Below are 21588 nucleotides of genomic sequence, written 5' to 3'. Positions count from 1 at the left end.
GATGTAGCCTTTGCTCTAAGTGTCACAAGCAGATATCAGGCCAATCCCGGTCAAATGCATTGGAAAGCTGTGAAGGATATTCTAAAGTACTTGAGAAGGACTAAGAATATATTTATGATTTATGAAGGAAGAGAATTGAAATTGGAAGGCTATACCGACTCTAGCTTCCAAAGTGATGTGGATGACTCGAAGTCAACCTCTGGATTTGTATTCATGCTCAATGACGGTGCTGTCTCTTGGAAGAGTTCCAAGCAGGACACCACAGCAGATTCCACCACTGAGGCAAAATACATTGCAGCATCAGCTGCTGCTAAAGAGGCCGTTTGGATGAGGAATTTCGTCCAAGAGTTGGGCGTAGTTCCTGAAGCTGTTGGTCCAGTCCCGGTGTACTGTGACAACACTGATGTCATTGCTCAGGCAAAGGAACCAAGGTCTCATCAAATATCCAAACACATACTGAGGAAATACCATATCATCCGGAAGATCGTGAAAAGAGGAGACATCACTGTCGAGAGAGCGGCCTCTGCAGACAATATCGCTGATCCACTTACTAAGCCCTTGCCAGGACCATTGTTTGACAAACATCGCGAAGTAGTGGGACTACGTAGTATGACTAGTTGGCTATAGGGCAAGTGGGAGATTGAAAGAGTTGATGCCCCGCTAGCCAAGTTGTGGCTAAGGGCTTTAAGAGTCTCTTATTGTAAACAATCTTTGTTTAATATAATTTACATTCATTAATGACATTTTCTTTATCATTCTTCATAATGTTATATTGTGATATACTATTGTTGTTTTGATAAAGACCTTGAATATACTATAGTGTAAGTAAGATGAGATAGTGAATAAAGAGAGATCACTATCATGAAACACATCTTATAGTCACTGTATATTCTAAATAGTTCCTATTCAATTGAGCCGTCCGCAAATAAAGATAAGGATCGCTCGAGATCGAGACTAGCATTTGCGATGCCAAGTACCACGTTTCATTGGTATAGAACATAGAGATGTTCAAAGCATGCAAATGGATATTCATATGATAAATGATCGAACTACCCTATTCGGACTTTCCAAGTGGTTATCATTAATTGAGTGGATAAGTCCGCGGTTTTGGTTGTACACCATTAGTCCTTATTACTTGAAACATCATGGAGACTCTATATGCTAGTACTGTACTTTGACTCGTTTACCGACTCTATGAGGGTCATCAGGTGTCGGGATTGGGTACAGTTACGACACATATAGAAGTCGATGCTTTGTTGTCATTTTTGGAAATCACTGAATTCGGATTCAGAAAAATTATCTTGACTTTAAAAGGTGCAGAAATGGTTTCTATGCACATTGGTGTAATCAGTTTATCAATCGGAGTCATGATAAATTTTATATTAATTTCTATAATAACAGGCTTGGCTTGTTGGGCTTAAGTTATGGATTATGGGCCCTAAGGAGTTAGTGTCCTAATAGACATATAACTTAATCCAGTCTAAAAATTATAAATACATGATATGCAATTTTCAAAAAGCACAAGTTATTCCAAACTTGATTTTTTGAAAATTACACAAAATAGAAAAAGGATTTTTCGAAAATCCACTCTCCCTTTTTTGAGAGAATTCAGTTTGTGATTTTTATGAAAAATTACATTCTGAATTGACAGATCAAATCTATTTAATCTCTTCGATAAACATTTGATTGATTTCTAGTGCAATCAATCAGAGGGTTTTAGTTTTCTGTTCGTGGACCTAATTCCGGAGATTGATCGAGCAAGTCATCAGTTCCTGGGATTTACAACAAGAATAGATTTAATCTGTTGGAGTCCATAATCAAGTCATAGCTTGAAGAGGTAAAATATTAATTGTTATTATTATTTTACTTGCATAATTTAATCGTTAGGATTTGATACCCATGATATGGAATCGTTCCATATAAAAATTTTTAAACTTCCGCTGCACCGGGTATCAGATCTATGATCTGAAAACGTGTTTCAAAAATATTGGCATGAAAAAAATTCATACTGGTAACGATATCAAAATTCTGAAATGTTGGTATCAAAAAAATCCATATTGGTACCGTATAGATATCGAAAAAAAATTCAATATACCAAAAAAATGTCTAGATTTTAAAAAAAGTTCGGTACAGTATCTCAAAAATTCGGTATTTTAGCTCGGTATCTCAGCCCTAGCTATTATAATTTTTTCAACAGATAATTTGATCAATTAAAAGATTCTAGAATCTCGGAGACCAAAGTCCAGAAATCAAATAATGAAAATAAAAACATCAACCACAACTCACAAATATACAAGAAAAAAATATCCAATAAAAAAACGGCACACTAGTTGACCCAATGTGAATAACTTAGTTCACCTGAGTAGAGCAATTTAACGAAGAAAAACGTTTTTTAAGATGAAACATGATTTTTTTTTTTTTTTACCTACAAAAAAGTGGAGAAACAAAAATACAAAAATTGATCATTATTTCACATTTTTAACAAAAAAACTAAGAAATTCATCTAAAATTTTAAATAAAAAAAATTGAGGCCCCATCTAAGGGGAGGTCCTAGGCTACTGCCTAGGGTGCCTCCTCCTAGAGCTGGGCTTGTCAGATAAATATTCGTGAGACTATCTAAGAAAAAATAATCTATACCAATTATAAAAGTGTGAACCAAGGTCAAAATTTTTCATCGTGTATTTTCAACTACCACTTGATAAATTCTATGAGGATACTTTTGTAAAATCAATTATTATGATAATGTCAAAATTGAGAATGCGTGCATATTAGATAAGGTTTCAGTTTCCAAAAAGATTGAAATACCAAAATATTTTAGTTTTTATTTTATTGTAGATAAACTAAACTTATTTTTTTCACAAGAATTTTAATTAAATTAAATACTTATCCAGTTTTCTAAAAGATTGAAACAACAAAATGCTCTAGTTTTATTTGTTTGTATATGGAAAAACATATTTTTTCAACAAAAAATCTTATGTATTTTAATTTGCGTAAGGACCTATTGAACTAATTAATTATATCATGAGTTCATAAATATAACAAAATATCATATTTTTAAACGTTATTAATATATATATATATATATTAAATTACATATCGGTGTTGAAATAAATCAATTCACGTGGAGTCAAGTATTAATCCAAAATAGTAAATAAAGAACAAACCAACACACAAATATCATATATGTAAAAGTTAAAATTTAAAAAATTAACTATTTTTCCTCCTCAAAAAATCTAAAAACTATAACAATTATTTTATGAGATAATGTTACAATTAACGAAAGAATATTTTTACAAGAGTTGGAGATGGATATCTTCAATTGTTTTTAGCAAAACTATATAAGATTGATATTATTTAAATATTATTTAAGTCTGTAAATATATCTATGTTAATCAATTTACTACGGGTTAGTTAATAAATAAAAAAAAGAAGCCTACAAAAATTATGGATGACACTTCTCACATTAAATTAAAAATCCTGTAAAAATTACATTGATGCAATCAATCAGATGAATAAATAAAGAAAAATATGCAAGAAAACGGTTGAGATAAAATATTGAATGTTAACATTTAAATTAAAGACATTCAAAATTCAATCAAAAATTTCAACAATGAGAGCATTTTAAGCAAAAAGAGATCAGTAGATTTCGAAAAACGAGAAATCAAAAATAAAAGAGGATGTCCAACAAATACATTGATCGTTAATGATACTGACATACAAGTAATAGAAGACAATAACATACCAGCATGCAGATGAGAATGATGAAATTATTGTTGTTCTTTGCAAGTAAATATTTTTAGCATAAAAAAGAGACCGTCTGATTAAATAATAACGATAGAAAAATGCAAATGATTGATGAATATAGTGTCACAAATATAATAATTAAAGATGATGATAATAATGATTTTTTTTGAAGAATAAAAAACACATGATATAAAAAATCGTTAATGAGAGAAAAATCTCAAATATAAAATAAAATATTTGACGCAATAATTTAAATTAAGGTTTAGAATGTATTATCTATAACAATTTTTTTTTTTCATAAATCAACAATGATCAACATATAACATAGAAAATTACAAAATCATATTTAATATAATTTGATTAACATATCACACTTATTAATAAATAAAGAATAAATAATACATAAATGAGATAGAAAATAAAATGAATACATGGTATGAAACATGTCATAATTTCTCAAAATTAATAAAAAAATAGAAAACTCGACCGAGATGTAATAATTACATAGTTTCAATATCAATATTGTATTAATGTAAAACTACAATACACGTAACACTTATATTTATAAGCTTACATGAATTATTGATAATGTCTTATTCTAAACTGTTAATGTGGATGTAAAATAATCATGACCGTAAATAATAGAAACATTGAAACTTCAAGTGTTACATTGTTCGAAAATGTTGCAAATATTTTTATTAGTCGAAAGGTCGAAAATTATATTGATTACATCACTAAGACATGTAATATGTTTTTTTTTCAAAAAATATATATTATTAAAAGAAAATAATTTATTAACTGCGTGTTAATATCTTCTCATCTCAATTAATTTATTTAACAACGTTTATCGACAACAAAACATGTTCCCACGTGCATTTCACGTGACTTTTACTGGGTTTTTTTTATTTTTAGTTTAAAAAAAATAAAACATTTCAAAAATAAGGCGAGTGGTAAAAAATTTCAAAAATACCGCAAAACTCCATTAGCAACAGCGGACGCTGCAAAATTATTTTGCAACGTAATTTTTTTCTCAACAAAATCAAACTCTAAATTTTAATTTTCGACTTGATTATCAGCTAAATCATGAAGACAAAATTTAAAATTTAGCTGGTAAAAAATTAAAATGATTGAATAAATTTGTTTGTGATCAATTATATTTATAACAAAATGGTTAACCAAAATAAACATTTATTGATTAAAAATTTTTGATTTAATATTATTATTAAATAGAACATTTCTCAACCCAAACTCGAGCCGAATCGTAATCATCTCGAAAATAGGAACTTAAACCCGATCAATTCGATATGATTTTTTTTTTACAAAATGATTAAATAACAATTTAAAACACACAATATTAATAGTAATATTAAATCAAAAATTTTAATCAAAATATGTTTATTTAAGTTAACCAATTTTTTTATAATATAACTGATCACAAACAAATTTATTTAATCAGTTTAATTTTTTATCCGTTAAATTTTTATTTTTTTTAAATAATTTTTTAAGTTTAATTATGTTCTTTCAATTTGTGTTGGTTGCATGAAAGAAAATTTAACTTAAAAGTCTAAGTTGTATTAAAAATGTAAATAAGTTTGATAAAAAAAATATATAGTTAGCGAAATTTTTTATAATTATAATTAAAAACAAGCAACTATTTGTGTTTGAAATGAAGATATAAAGTATGAGAATTCATGATTTAATTTTTTAATCAATAAATATTTATTTTGGTTAACCATTTTTTTATAAATATAATTGATCACAAACAAATTTATTTAATCATTTTAATTTTTTACCAGCTAAATTTTTAATTTTTGTCTTCATGATTTAGCTGATAATCAAGTCGAAAATTAAAATTAAAAGTTTATTTTGTTGAGAAAAAATTTACGTTCCAATAAGAAATACATAATCATTTTTTATAAAAATATTTACAAATTAAAAATTATAATAAAACAAATTAAATAATAATAAAAAATTTTAAAAACAAAGAAAGAAAAAAACAACTAGCAGCGTCCGCTGCTAGTTGTTGCTGACTCTGCAAAATAATTTTGCGCGTTTTGCGGTATTTTTGAATTTTTTTAGCACTCGTCTTATTTTTGAAATGTTTTATTTTTTTAAATTAAAAATAAGAAACCCGACTTTTACTTGTATATATAAAAGACCGTGCATGAACTATGTTATATTTAATTTTCTGATTGTGGACTTTGTTGGACGTGGAAAATGCTTGCGACCCACATTTAAACCAGTCTGAATTTGGTGGCGTAGAATGAAAAATTGGTTGGGTTGACATATTTTGGATAATAAATATTAATAATTATTTTGCTCTAACCAGCTCCACAACGACCTACTTAACATAAATCATAATGTATCTACTAAAGGAAGAAATCTTTTTGTCAACTTATGTGTAATTGTTACCGGACCACACTAATTGTAATTAAATTATTTAAAATCTAATAAAAATGCAATATAAAATATTTATCAGAGAACTATCCAATTATTAATTGTTCAAATGCGTGTACTATATCATATGCATAAATACATGTACAAAGTTTATCTATATATATCGATCAATCCGGTAAATTAAAACTAGGTTGGGATATAACAACTAAAATTTTCTTTATGGAATATATACTATAACTTATATAAAATTACAAGCTTCGCCGTATTTTTTCTTTTAAAATTAAAATATTATTTCTTAAAAAAAGATTAAAAAAGGTAAAAGGAATAAAAATTAAATAAAACGTGAGAAGACAAACAGATAAAAATGAAGAAAACAAGTGGGAAGCTATCTATTCCATACTTTCTCCAAATCCCTAAATTAAAAAAAAAAAAAAAAAAACTCTCCATCAAATTGTACATTGAACTTTATATTTTTTTATGTAAGTTATTTATTTTTTGTTTGATGATTTTTTATTGCGTTGAAATAATATTTTGTTTTATAATTATCTTTCTCTCGAAATATATGTGTTTGTTCATCTCGCCCGCCCTATTTTATTTTTCTGGCTCCGTCCCTGTTCACTGTCAAAAAAAATTTTGAACGGTCTAGTATATTAACTGAAGTTATGTATTTTTGACATAAAAAAAAATATTTTTTCATGATTGGAGTTGAGATCTATTTCATATAAATTTTGTGTTTAAATAATTGCTCCAATTATATATATAAACATGGAACACGTAAAAAGAGAATTAGTTATATATCATTAAAAGTTCTATTATATATAATATCACGGATAGTAAAATATTTTGCTAATAATACTCATTTACCAAAGTGGAAATTATAAAATATGATTTTATGCAGGGGCGGATTCAGGACGTTAAAATTGGATGTGCCGCATATTATGTAACGACAATGTACGATGGTATTAGAGTTGTCAATTTTCAACAATGACTATTAATTTCGCTATTTTGACTTGTAGTTTATTTGTTATTTTCATAAAATTTTCTTTTTGAGTTCGAAATATAAAAAAATAAATAAAAATTTTATGTTCGAGGGTCATATAGGTTTGTCATTATTAACGAAATCAAATTTTAACTTAATAAAACTCCTAATTTTTGTCATTTTAGATTTAATTCTTAATTAGTTTAAAGTTCAGAGATATTTTTTTAACTAATTTTTTAGACCTTTTTCAATAAGAGAAAAGCGAGGTAACATAAATTTTTAAAAGTAAAATTTTAGTTTTATAAGAAATGCTCATGCTTAACGTCTATACATGGAAAAAAATTAATTCAATTTAATAAAAACTTAATAATAGACATTAAAATTGTCTCAACTAAAAAAAATTGAAAATGTATCAATTAATCCATGAGTCCAAGATAAAAAAAAAAAAAAAAAAACATTAATCAATAAGAAGAACAAGACATAAATAAAAAAACATTAATTCATGAGTCCAAGACAAATAAATTAAAAAAAAACTATACATGGAAAAAATAATTCAATTTAATAAAGGCATAATAATAGACATTAAAAATGTCTCAATTAAAAAAGATTGAAAATGATTAATTAATCCATGAGTCCAAGATAAATATAAAAAAACAATGGATTGAGAAGAACAAGACAAATAAATGAAAAGAAATCAACTAAAAAAGATTGAAAATGTATTAATTAATTCATGAGTCCAAGATAAATAAATAAAAAAACAATGGATTGAGAAGAACAAGACAAATAAATGAAAAAATTAAAAAGAAAATGAAATGAGGGGAACGTGACCCATTTGCCTGAATAAAATTCTGCAAGCCATCTAGCCTGAAGGCTTGATTATTTTGCGACATAGTTATTAATATATATATATATATATATATATATATATTAATATATAAACGCACTTTATAAAACATTCATATATAATACTAAATTGTTTTTTTTTTGGGATTTTTATAAGAAAAAATTAAATGTAATAACCAACGATGTAATTATTATTTTAAATTTAAATGTGTAAGACAATATGCCAAACGAATTTTGAAAAATAATTGAATAAATTAATATTATAAATTTTGCATGCAATTGTTATTATCTTAGCTAGCTGGGGAGTGGAAGACTTTTTTGTGCATATATGTTAACAATGTGACAATTAACGAGGGATAAGATATACAATCATCTCTGCTGTTTAGGCTTTCTCCTTGGTTCAGTCTTTTAATTTATTTAATCTTTCAAATATATCGTTTTCACGGATTAATTGAACATACTTGAGAGAGTAGAATATTGATGTATGCGTTATAAAAAAATTGAGAAATTAAATTAAAAACATAATTAAATTAGTGGGACGATTTTTACGTGTTATATATCCCAATATTTGTGCATTTAAGAATGCAATGCAGAGAAGATATTTGTTACTCCCCGCCGGCCGACGCTCGCCTCTCACTTTATTTTGCCGTAGAAGTAATGTTCCTTTCTAGATTTTGATAGTTTCCGTATACTTATTTAGTAACATGATTTGAATATGATGATAGTTATATATTAGATTCAATTTTAGTAACATAATTTGAACTTTGAGATAAAATATGAAAAAAAATGGAGAAAGATATGAAAGTAGTTATTAGTAATTTTATACTAAGCGTTGAGAAATAAATTATAGAGATATAAATTAATGAAGTTTAATATTTTACAACATGTTAATTTTTTTAATTGATATCATTATTTACTTAAAATTGAGGTTTTATATTAATTAATTTTTTAATTGATTTGATCAAATCTTATTTGAAATTACAATTATACTCTTTACATAATTTTATTAATTAATTATTTTTATTTTCCTACAATATCGTTTCTTTTATATCTTTATTAATTATACTTTTTATCTATATGTTAAATTCAATCATATATTTAATTATATTTTAAATTTTTAGATAGTTCATCACTCTTAATTAAAAACTACCTCGTCTGCACACGAGTTGCATGTGTACTTAAAATATTTACTATATATATATATATATATTATATTTTTGTTTCAATCAATTTAAATTTGATGAAAGTACAAAAATGGAGAAAATCATGGAGTTTAAAATAGAGATAGATATTTTGTTCTTTTTTTTGTGATTTTTGAAAGGTATTTTAGATATTTCATCTTTGATTTCATCAAATTAATTTTAATTTCGTTACTAAATGGTGTTCTTTTTTAATAATAGAAAGAATTACGCATAAAATGCTTGCAAATAGAGAGACACTAGTTTTAAACAATAAACATTTCACAAGAATTCCGGCAAAAACCGTTTTATGCGTTAATTTTGTGAGATAGAGTTGTGTCTTAATGTGACTCATAAAAATATTATTTTTCATGCATATATTAACTCGATTCATCTCATAAAAATTGATTTGTGATAACATTTAACGTGTTTCTAAAAAATGTTGAGTTTTTACGTCACTTTCCATTGAATTTATACACGGATAATCTATACTATATATATTAATAAATTTGATACATTTTAGTGTCATTATTCATTTTTTCAATGTCAAATTTATCATAATTTAACTTAGTTACTTTTTGTTCTTTGATGTATATTTAATTATGAAAATATTGCATTTATTTATTATTATTTTAACCCTATGTATATTTATATACGGAAACATTATTTTTTATTTTATATTTCACCATTTATTATTTTTTATTTTTTGGTGCAAAAGGAAGTTTGGAGCCTTTTCCAATTAAATTTGGGAGGCAAGGCAAAACGGTTCATTTCAACTTACCTTTACAGGCACTACCTTCATGATAGATCTAAGAGTCATCATTTATCAATACATGCAGGGTCCATTAAAAAATAATGGACCCTACATTTATTAAGAAATATCAACCGTTAGATGCATATCAAGACAGTGCCTGTATAGATAGGATCTAACTTAGCAGGCAAAACCAAGTTTATATACTCATCCACAACTGATTCCCGCTAATTCATCCCCGATTTAAATTTGATGAAAGCATAAAAGTGGAGCAAATCATGGAGTTTAAAATAGAGATATATATTTTGTTCTTTTTTTTATTTTAAGGATATTTTAGATATTTTGTCTTTGATTTTGTCAAATTAATTTTAATTTCATTACTAAGTGGTGTTTTCTTTAATAATAGAAAGAATTGTGCATGAAAATTGAAATGTGTGCAAATAGAGGGACACTAGTTTTAAACAATAAACATTTCAGAAGAATTCCGGCAAAAATGGTTTTATGAATTAATTTTGTGAAATAGAGTTGTGTCTTAACGAAACTCATAAAAATATTGTTTTTCATGAATGTATTAACTCAATTCATCTCATAAAAATTGATTTGTGATAACATTTAACGTGTTTCTAAAAAATGTTGAGTTTTTACGCCATTTTCCACTAAATTTATACACGGAATAAAATAAATTTGATTTATTGTCATTGTCCGTCTTTTCAATGTAAAATTTACCACAATTTAATTAGATTATACATACATACAAGTATGTAACGCGTGTATGTTTTCTTGGAATGACCAATAGAAGTATGCCACGTCAAGAAACCACGCGTTTGACCCAATCGCAAGATAGGCGGTGACTCTTTCCCGGATGGACTGAATTCTTATTCTACATAAATACCGCCTGCGTCAACTCAAATCGTAGACCCAAACAAATTAAAATTAAATTAAAACTAAAATTAAAATAAAGAGATCGGTGCTATTTGCCCCTTCGCCGGAGATAAATCACCTGCAATATCTGCGGCAATCTTTGTTTCCAGCTTCATCTAGCAACCGATCTCGTGAATCATGGTAAGAATTCGTATTTTTCCCTCTATTTTGCGTTCTTTATGGTTAATGTTATCCTTTCCGTCAGATTTTTAGTTTGTGATCGTGATTTTCTATTTTGTTTTCGCATTTATTTTTTCTCTCTGTTTCGTAATCTTGGTGAGATTTTTCTGGCGATGTTGAATAGTTGTGATTTTATATTGTATGATTAATGTTGAGCGACAATGTAGTTCGTGGAGCCGTCAGCTTTGATGGTAGTGTCCCTAATGTTCATAACTGAAACGTTTTCCTTCTCATAGATCTCGTTAGGAAATTGATTACTTTTTTCTTCGTTCGGTAGAAAAGGATTTCTGCGTTTGCGTTTTCTTTTCTTCTGTTTTTTTTTTCTTATTAGCATTGCTCCAATTTTATTGCCTGCGTTATCTGACGATGATTTGGCGCTGTCGATTCAAAGAAAGAACGTAGCTTTCTTAATTTTTTGCTGATCTGATTTTTGTTTTGAAATGTATTAATTGTTGGTTTCTCTATTATGTTGTATGTTGGTGTCTGCATTGTAACTTATTGATGAGAAACAGTATTTGCGCTAGCACGTGGTTGTTATTTGTTTCTCCTCTCTGGATATACTTTCATGAGTTCCTTTTGGCACCCTTTGGTTCATGGATTGGACGATGAGAGATTAATAATATAAGGATTTATTTTAAATTAATATATTTGGATTAGACAATGTGTTATCCTTCACACCAAACAATAGCAATATGTATGATGTGTTGCACGATCTTATACAGACAACTTCAAGGAGGTTTGCCGACAGGAAGATAGAGAAGTTTGACAAGAATATTACCAGGCGTGGTGCAGTCTCTGAGACTAACACAAAGAAGGGAAGCAAATTCCCTGTTGGCCCTATCTTGCTGGGGTTTTTCATTTTCGTTGTTATTGGATCATGTAAAGTTCTCTCGTCCTTTTCCAATTTACTTCTCAGATGATAACTTATTTGTTGATGCAACTATTTGCCGTTTTGGAAGCAATTTTCTTGCTGATGACTTTGGTGCTTTAACGTTGAATGTCATCTAGGTCATGGAATTATAGTTCTTGTGAGAGAGGAAGTTGTGTTCTCAAATTAAGGATACATATTCCTAGTGATGTAGTGTCAAAACCCCTGACTACAAAGTTTAGAGAAATAGATGCAAGGTTTTTGATGATGTTCGCACTTTCATATTTGTACAGGAAAGACATTTAGAAAATGCATTATCATATGACTATATGAGCAAAACCAGCATCCTTGTTTGATATTTCCTCCTGGTTTTGAGAAACTAATTTCAATTCCCATGCGTGCTATTGCGTTACCTGTGATTTCGTCTTTTTTCATCTGTTGTAATAAACTTGCGTTCTATATGTTACTTTGCTAGTGTGTTGTATATCAAACATATGAATGACCCTTTGGTATTGCTTGTGTGTATCTGCAGCGCTGTTTCAGATAATCAGGACAGCTACAAGTGGAGGGATGGCTTAACCACAGTCAATAGTTTTGGCTCTTGAAACGTGGGAGACTCTTTGTTTCTTCAGTGTTTTTGTGCTGGTTACTTTCTGAGTGTAGATGCGAACCTTTTCTATGTTACGATCTACTTTCTCCATTATCATCAAATTTAAGCCTTCACTATAATGCAATTTATTTTCTAAATATTCAATTTTAAAGTTTATGAAGAGATGGCTGAATCGAATAAAATGATAATGGTGGACGCACATATGCACGCACACTATATAATAAATCACTAAAGAGTTCTGATATTTATATGCATACATGTACGTATATATGCACTCACATTATAAAAACTCAATAAGAGGGTGTTTGGAGTATAAGCCGAACTTACAAGCTCTTTAATTCTGTTTGGCAAATATTTTGTCAAAACATTTTATAAGCTGTTAAAATAAGTTGTTTGACAACTTATAAGCTGTTTTTAAAAAAAACATAAGGTTACTCATATTTTTTTAAAAAAATCTTATTTTGATATTTTATTTTTTCATATTATTTTTATATATTTTATTAAATTTTCATTATATCCCTGTCAATTTTTTGTACGTAATTTATTATTTTTTATTTTCTAAATTAAAATTAAAAATAGTTTTATTTTTTAATATATGTTTAATATTTATGATTATGATAAATTGAAAACTACTTTTTTTTTATGTATATTACTATTTAAATTATTTTCATAATATTTTACCTTTTTTATAATTTCGACAATAAAAAAATCTTATAATACCAAACATATCAATATCTTTAAATTGTTTAAAATTAGTTTATCCAAGCACTTTAACAAGTTATTTAAAATAAGTTTATCCAAACACTTTAACAACTTATTTTTAAAATAAGATCTAACAGTTTATAAGCTACTAAGAGGGTGTTTGTGAGAGCTTTTAAGCTCTTAAAAACAGCTTTTAAGTTGTTTTAGAGCTTAAAAGCTTTCCGAATTTGTTTGGTAAGATTTTTTTAGAAACAGCTTATAAGCTGTCAAAATAAGCTGTTTGACAGCTTATAAGCTGTTTTTAAAAAAGTAAGGGGGGAGGTACTTTTTTAAAAAAAATCTTATTTTAAAATTCTATCTTCTAAAATATCCTTATATATTTTAATAAATCTCCACTATATCCTCCAACTATTAAATATTAAATATTATTTTTTAAAAAAAATTTCAAATCACATAATTTTTTCTAAAATAAAATATTATAACAATTTTATTTTTTAAAATATATGTTTATTCTAAAACTATTTTCATATATGTATAACTCGAAATATTATTTTCATATAATTATACCCTTTTTGATAATTTCGACGATAAAAAGATATTATAATACCAAACACATCAACATCTTTAAGTTATTTAAAATAAGTTTATCTAAACACTTTAACAGCTTATTTTTAAATAAGTTCTAACAGCTTATAAGCTCATTAAACAGCTTTTAAGCTTTAGGAGCTTATAAGCTCTTTTTAATAAGGTTAGCCAAACACCCTCTAAAATAGCTTATAAGCTCTAGGCTTATAAGCTGTTTTAAATAAATTTTTAGACAAACACCATCTAAGTTTTGAATGATGAGTGAAAATTTGGTTATACCATAAAATGTGTTTCTCTCATAAATTATAGTATTTACATCAATATATGATGTTTATTTACATTCAAGTGCCAGATTCTCATATGGTGTTTCAGAGTTTATGATTATGCATCTGTCTATTTCCTTTAAAATGTGAGATTTCTCAAGTGTTTGTCAGTAGTTTTTAGGTCATCAATATATAATATATGATACCAATAATTTTCATTAAAATTTGAGGTATAAGGGATTTTCATGATCTAATGACGTTAAAATATGAGGAATGAGGGATTTTCATGATCTAATGACCGGATAATATGAAGACGTAGAAAATTACTCCGAAGGGGACATAGACTAACTCTGTAAAAAGAGACAGGCATTTGCATTAAGAAAACAAATTAACTCCTAGATCATGGAGGACAATGACCAATTATGACAAATAAAATTGTTGGGAGAAAATGTACAATGATTATTTGATCAAAGCATCAAAGCTATAGAAACACAAATACAACATCCGATGATTACAAGAAGATGACATCGTACGGCTGCCACAAGAAGAAAACTCAGCTGTCGAGCGTACAGCAGCGAAATACACGCATCAAAATGAGATCTAGCTACCATTTAAATGCGGTAAATTTAGATCCAGACCAAAGGAAAATCAAGCCAATGCCGTCAAACAAGGGTGAAATGCAGTACCACAAGCAATCCATTGCTTCTTCCTCCCGCGTGGCAGCACACAGCCAGGCACCTTGAGCCATTCCCTGCTTGACAAATCGTAGGAAACAAGCCGATTCATTTGTCTTGATCTCAGTGATAACATAAGTAAGCCCTTGTTACCCAGACAAGTCATTCTAACGTGCTTCCCATAAAACTCCAAGCACCATATGTTTGGCATTCTGTCGACCTCCTTCCACAAAAGAGTCATCTTTTGCAGCTCCCAAATGCACACACACGTGGCGGCATTTTTAGTTAGCAGCCCCACGAGCATGATCCTCCCCCCACATTCAGCTAATGTGTGATCGCTGAGATGTGGAGGACCTGGGATTAGAAACTGCTTCCAAATCCCAGTGTCCATGTTGTAGGACACGAGCCCTTCAGGGTCTGACCGCATGAAGTAGAGCGTTCTATCAACGGAGACTGCTTGAGACCTGAAATTCAGTGAAAGTGGAAGTTTGATATTCGAGGGCATGATTCCGGGACGAGTCCAGTGATTTTTTGTGGAGTCATAGACTTCGTATTCGCCCTCACAACCAACCCAAATGATTTTATATCCAGAGTCTGCAGATCTGCCGTTCAGAGTCATCCCAACTGCTACACGAGACCAGACCTTAACGGACCTAGCTGGCAACTCCTTGAAGGATCTTGTCAAGGGGTTGCAGATATAGAAACTCCGGTGGCCTATATCGAGGAAACATACGAGGCCACCTGCTGATGCCACTGGCAGCACGATCAATTTTGTTGGCAAGGCAGGCACAGTTGGATGGTGCCACTTCTTTGATAATGGGTCATACATTGCTCCAGTATTGACATTTTCATGAGTGATGGTGTAAAACCAAGGTTGGGCTTGCTCGACTTGAGTACATTGGTGGGAGAAACTTTGAGAAGTCAGCAATGAATTCCACTTTTGGCAAACCGAACGGAAACGGAAAAATGTTGCTATCGGAAGTCTTGCAATCACAACTTCAAAGAGATCCTCTGGAAATTCTTTCCAGATAGTTTGTTCCATGCTTTCAGCGGAGCTTGTCATGGCAGTTACTTTCCCTCGATTCCGTTCCTTGCGTGGTTTTTTTGTGGGTGGAGGTTTACCAGGTTCCATCATCTTCAAGTTTTCAGATTTTCCAGCAGTCATAGTGAGATTATAGCAACCGTCTTCTAAAGAACTACCATCTAGATTGAAAAAACACCATCTGAAGAACAAATGAAGTACCTTTAGATGCTAAATGTCAAAAGAATTAAGTAGAGAGAATAACTAAAAACACTGCATGCCAACAGAAATGTCATTTCCGAAAGCAAATACATCCCAGACCACACACGGACATCTAAAGTGTAAACAGAAGGATGTGTACGCAATTTAACATTTAAACGTTAAATTTTTTAACATACGTACGTAATTAGACCTTATATATCTGATCATGACACAAACACTCAGCACTGCTGATGAACATAATCAAAAGGCAGATAAAAAGTAAACGTAAAATAAAATAATCGAGATGCTCAACATCTAGGATGAATAGGTTAGTGATGATACTTTGCAAGGGACTTGTAACATCGAAATAATTGCACATCAATGAAAGTTAATTCTTTCAGTTCAAGGATAGGTTAATCAAACTTGTTTGGGTACAAGAGTGAAAGTTTTCAGACATCCTAGGCACATGCCTCTAGTGAACTCCAGATTAGATATAACAGGTAAACCAAACGGGCACACTACATTGAAAGTGGAAAGGTATAATTGCAAGAACTTTGGACATCAATAGTCAATACAACAAATCAATTTAAACAGCCCCTTTTACAAGAAAAAAAGATCTCGAATCCTGGAAACAAAACTGTCATTAGGGTCAGGCTGCCCCAAGCTTGGCCAGCTAGATTCGACAAAAAATGAATTGAGGCTATAAATTTGTGAGCTGAATTGTGTTAGGACTTAAATGTTTAGACAGATCAAAATATGATGTGCTCGAAAGGCAACGAGCTCAGCTAACGTATGTCCCAACGTAGCAGCTCCTTTGGAGACCAAAAACTGAAAGCATGTTCGACTCCATGTTTCTTGGGGAATTTTGAGCACCTAAATCCCATTATTTACAGATATATGATTTTGTATGATTGTTAATTTTATGCATTGGCATTACATATGTACTTATGTTTAGGCAGTACGCACTCACACAAAACTCAATTAATTTTGAGAGCCAAGTATAGGTAGATGTCTGTGTGGACTGTATGGATTCAGCTTTACCCAAAAGAATTAGCTTTTACAGTGGAATGACTTCTGTTAACCAAAACTCAGCTCAAAGCACCCAATTGACAGACCAGCCAGAATAATAACCAAAACTCGGTCAACATAGCCTGCATGGCAAGCCTACCTGTAAAATAAACAACATATAACTGTTTCTTTAAAGGAAGGGGGGGGGGGGGGGGGGGTTAGTTAGATTATGTGATCAATGTTCCATCGGACATATTGAAAAACAGTGAGGAGATTGACTTGAACATGCAAATTTCAACAGAGCTGTTATCATTTAGTGTTATCCCTGCAAGATTAAGCTATGTTCGTTTTCACATTTGAAATCACAGCAAATAATACCACCCCAGGCAAACATTTATTTCTATTAAAGCATGCCCTGATCTACAGTTCCCTTAGCATATGAAGATACATAAAGAGTTTGATAACAGTAAGTGAGCAATAGGAACTAAGATATAAGTCAGCGAAACCGAAATGCACATTCAACTTATGCATTTAATATGAAGTTAAACAGACGATCCATACAAATATATTTGGTACAAGCCAAGAGACGGTCTCTAAACTTAACCAAGGTACACAACATAACACGTACTTACTAAAAGATGGAACCATGAAATATATCGATTCAAATCCGGGACTTTCGAATTCTTGGATGTGCTTCAGCCTCCAATATCAGTTTAAGTAAAAAATTACCTTTACATACCTAAAAATTATTTCTCTAGACTCCGCTAAAAAAGTGCATAATATTTCAAGATTTCGTGTATGTACTACAATTCCAACATCTACATCCACACACATATATACACATTCTTAACATATAGCCAGCTAAATAATTCCTAAATTCACATCCAGTGATGGCAAATAGGAGCTTGCCTCTATTCATTTTTTCTCAAGTCAAAATTCACATTTTTTAAACAAAATTAATTTCACCCAAACTCTCTCCTGTTTCTGGGATACGAATGAAACCCAGTAAATCAGAAAATAAACACACCCCAAAAAAAAAAATGAAATCTTGAAACAGCAAAATCGACCCCCTTCAAAACACATACTACCACCACAAGCAGCAGCAACAATCATCAAGAAAACCAGGTAAAACTCCGAAACAAACACCCCAAAAACCACAGACCTGAAGGGATGCTGCTGTGGTGGAGCCTGGAAGTGAAGGAAGTAATTGGAAGGAACCGCAGCAGGGGGAGGAGAACCGTAGAGTTCCAAAACCTCTTGCAATTGTCCAATAAGTTGCCTTAGCATGGCCACCCCCTCCATCATCCCATAAGCAGAGGCCTCCCCACCCTCAACCCCTCCCCCGCCCCCTCCATTCTCTCTTTCTCTCTCTATATCTATAGCTTGTGAGTATATATGTATCTATAGCTGTGTAGTATCTATATTTCGTCGACGGGAGGTTTCCTTTTGTTCTTATTGTTATTAATTCAGCGAATCATATCTCGCCACGTCATCGTTACCATCTACGATTAATGAGTAGTATTGACCGTGTACGCAAACTTTCCTCTTTGGATGTTTTTTTTTCTTTTGCCCAAATTGCCCCTGTTTTAATTTATTTTAATATAATACAAATTAATGTTTGGCTTGATGAAATTAGCCTTCAATTAGTTATTTATAATACAAATTATTTTTAAGATATAGTTTTTATATCCAAACCTACCCTTGTAGCATAAAAGTTTGAAACTGTGTGGTAGTTTAAATTTAGGTATATTTACTAACAGCTTATAAATTATCAACCAAAATAATGTAGGTTTAAAACATATTTAATGTATTTGAGATTTTTTCGAATCAAATAATATCGGTCTATTTCAAAAATAGTAATAACTTATCAATTCGGTTGTAGCTATAAATTAATTAAGCACATTAACTATACGTGAATGTAGAGTAGGTGTATTGTTACGCAACATTCAACAAGCAAAACATATCATAACATTAGTAAATATGAGAAGTAAGTAGTATTCTAAAAAGTGTAGATTAGGCACAAGTAAATGTGAATAGTGAAGAAAAAATTTATGAACAAAAATGATGAGAAAATGGTCAACCACAAAAGGCATGATTAATAATTGATTTTTTTAAATCAAAGAAATTTAAAATATTAAATATTTTAATGATAATATAATTTATTTTAAAAAATTCCTCAAGACACCTACATATTTTAAATAGTTACCCTCGATAGTAAAAAAAAATTAACAAATTTATTCTTAACTTTTTTATATATTTATATGTTTGTAAATATATTGATTGGTTTGATATCATTAAATTCATATAAAAAACTTAAAGTTTTATTTCATATATTAGATTCACTTAAATTTAAAATTGTCCCGTGTCACGATTACTTGTTCTTATGTATCGATATATATAGCATTTTCACCCACCTTCTGCTTTTATCACAACAAAATTATCAAGGTTGATGAAAACGAGTAGACAAAATTTAAATGTGTAATGCCTTTAGATCGATTTGTCAGCAAAGAAAATGATGGTTCAGCCTTGCACAAAACTCTAAGAACAAAAATATTCAATGCAATGTGAAATTGACCCATAAATCAAATGGGAGGGACCCAATCAAATATCGAATTAAATGACTTTTTTTATTAAAAAAAATAAAATTCTACCGATTAAATTAAATATACACCAGTACACTACTCTTCCTCTACTCACATTCATGATTCATTTAAGGGGTGATCCAATAATAATAATAATAATAATAATAATAATAATGTTTAAAAATTAAAAAAAAAAAGAGCTAAAGGGTAAAAAGGTAAACAAACAAGAATTCGCTCAGCCTCAGGAAATTGATAAGAAATTTTGTTTGGTCCACCCTTCTCTTTTAATGGCCCATGATGAATTAATTTTCGCTTTAATCACATCAACGGCCACGATTCAACACTCGAGCGAACGATCAACGGTTGGATTTGCTTCTCCTCCGCAGGCCTTTTTCCCTCTACCTTCTTTCCACGCAAATGACATGATTGTTCAACCCCTCTACGGATTTCCCCCTTTTTCCCCATTGAATAAATAATAAATTAAATTAAATAATGTCATTTATATTAATTTTGGGGGACACAAAATCTAATTAATTATTTATGTATAAAATTGGGAAAGATTCTAAAAACTCACGAGATAATATTTATTGTAAATACAAGTTAAATCGACCTGAATATATATACGTAAAAATCATTTCGAACGAAACAAAAGTCGAATTTACCTCGCAAGATAAACTTAAACTATAGTATCTTGTTTCAAAATAAAATGTTGAAAGCTGGTACGTGGTGCAACATGACTTACAAGTTACAACTAGTGGTTCATAATTGAGTATGAATTTGTTGCTTAAAGTTTTCCATGGAGAAATTTTGCACAAATCAATAAATTATACATTTTTTTAGGAATTAGGTATAGGTACGAGTATGGAGTATTTCTTACAATTTAGATTTTTTAAAAACCCAATGACCAAACAATTTTTTTCTTTCGAAGTAGTAACAATAATACCACCAAATCATGAGACTTCACACGTTTTCTATAATTTGAAATGATTACACGCCTATGCCATTTAGATGATTGTAAACCCACTTTATTTTCATATAAATCATAAAAAAGAACACAAGGGCTTCTTTTATTATGTTACTCATTGGTTGAAACAGCTTTTTCCAGCTATAATTATTTCAAGTACATATCTTTTTATTTAATTTAGTTGTTTTAAAATTCCAAAAAAATACTAAATATTGTGTATCGATGATTCATTTGAGCTTTGAATTGTAATATTCGATAGAGATGAGATTAACATTCTTATGTGGTAGACCCTGGATTGCTAAGTTAATTCTTGTTTGGTTTGGATTGGAAAAGTGATTTGAATGGGTGCCTCTTTTTGGTAGTGCTTTCGATTCAATTTTTCGAAAATTTGAAGATTGCTTGATCTTTTAAACATCTAGTAGGTCAGTAATATTGCTCCAAGTTTCAGAAATATTGAAAGCAACACCAAAAGATAATATCAATCAATAATTTTTTTTTAAAAAAAGCATATATCAACAAATTTAGGCACATTAGAATTCGTAAAATCCTTTCAAAATACATCATATACACATTTTTTTTTTGGGGACTGAAAAAAAAGTATCCGAAAATGGGTATTTAAGGAAAAAAGAAAGAAAGTGCAAGGTAATTAAGATATAAAGGTAAAAATAATGATTGTGTTTTCACCAAAACCAAGGTAAAGAATTGGATGGGTGATGATTTACTGTGTGTCTAGGGAAGAGAGGTGCCCGATATTAATCATAGTGTCTCGTAATTATTATCGTCATCATCATTCAAACTATATTAGACTTCTTCTTTTACGTGTGCATCCGTTTACTGATTTGAGTGTTCTAATTTCACTTTATTGAATTCAAGGCTCTCCCACTTTTTATCCTTTTTTTTAAATCACAAATTCAGAAGACGATTATTTACTCTGTATTTTTTTTATTATTATACTAAGTACGATATCTTTTTCATGATAACGTAGATTCAAAATCTAATTAGATATATATTTTATTTGCCTCAATTATATAGTTCTATTTTTTTTCTACACAAATTTTTAAAAAAAATTGAAAAGGTAAATTATATATAAACTTATCATTTTATCCTTATTTAATAT

At 29.6% G+C, this 21588-nt stretch overlaps 2 protein-coding genes across 3 annotated transcripts; one reads left to right on the top strand and one right to left on the bottom strand.

Moving 5' to 3' along the window:
• The first annotated feature begins 6320 nt into the window (after positions 1 to 6320).
• Positions 6321 to 12584, top strand: LOC140871898 (uncharacterized). The gene is made up of 4 exons (XM_073274643.1): positions 6321 to 6330; positions 10828 to 10954; positions 11716 to 11872; positions 12394 to 12584. The coding sequence occupies exons 2-4, from the start codon at positions 10952 to 10954 to the stop codon at positions 12438 to 12440; spliced, it is 207 nt and encodes a 68-aa protein (XP_073130744.1). The 5' UTR covers positions 6321 to 6330; positions 10828 to 10951; the 3' UTR covers positions 12441 to 12584.
• Positions 12585 to 14406: 1822 nt separating this feature from the next.
• Positions 14407 to 18291, bottom strand: LOC140871376 (F-box only protein 6). 2 transcript variants are annotated; one of them, XM_073273862.1, is made up of 2 exons: positions 18088 to 18291; positions 14407 to 15918 (listed from the first exon to the last, which is right to left on the bottom strand). In XM_073273862.1, the coding sequence occupies exons 1-2, from the start codon at positions 18228 to 18230 to the stop codon at positions 14670 to 14672; spliced, it is 1392 nt and encodes a 463-aa protein (XP_073129963.1). In that variant the 5' UTR covers positions 18231 to 18291; the 3' UTR covers positions 14407 to 14669. The 2 variants fall into 2 exon arrangements, with proteins under 2 accessions (XP_073129963.1, XP_073129964.1); XM_073273863.1 differs by lacking the exon at positions 18088 to 18291 and adding an exon at positions 16959 to 17088.
• Between the last annotated feature and the right edge of the window lie 3297 nt (positions 18292 to 21588).

Source organism: Henckelia pumila, unplaced genomic scaffold (assembly GCF_033568475.1).
Source record: "Henckelia pumila isolate YLH828 unplaced genomic scaffold, ASM3356847v2 CTG_461:::fragment_3, whole genome shotgun sequence".
NCBI lineage: Eukaryota > Viridiplantae > Streptophyta > Magnoliopsida > Lamiales > Gesneriaceae > Henckelia > Henckelia pumila.
Note: the sequence above shows the minus strand (reverse complement) of the source record. Positions and strands in the feature narration are given on the sequence as shown.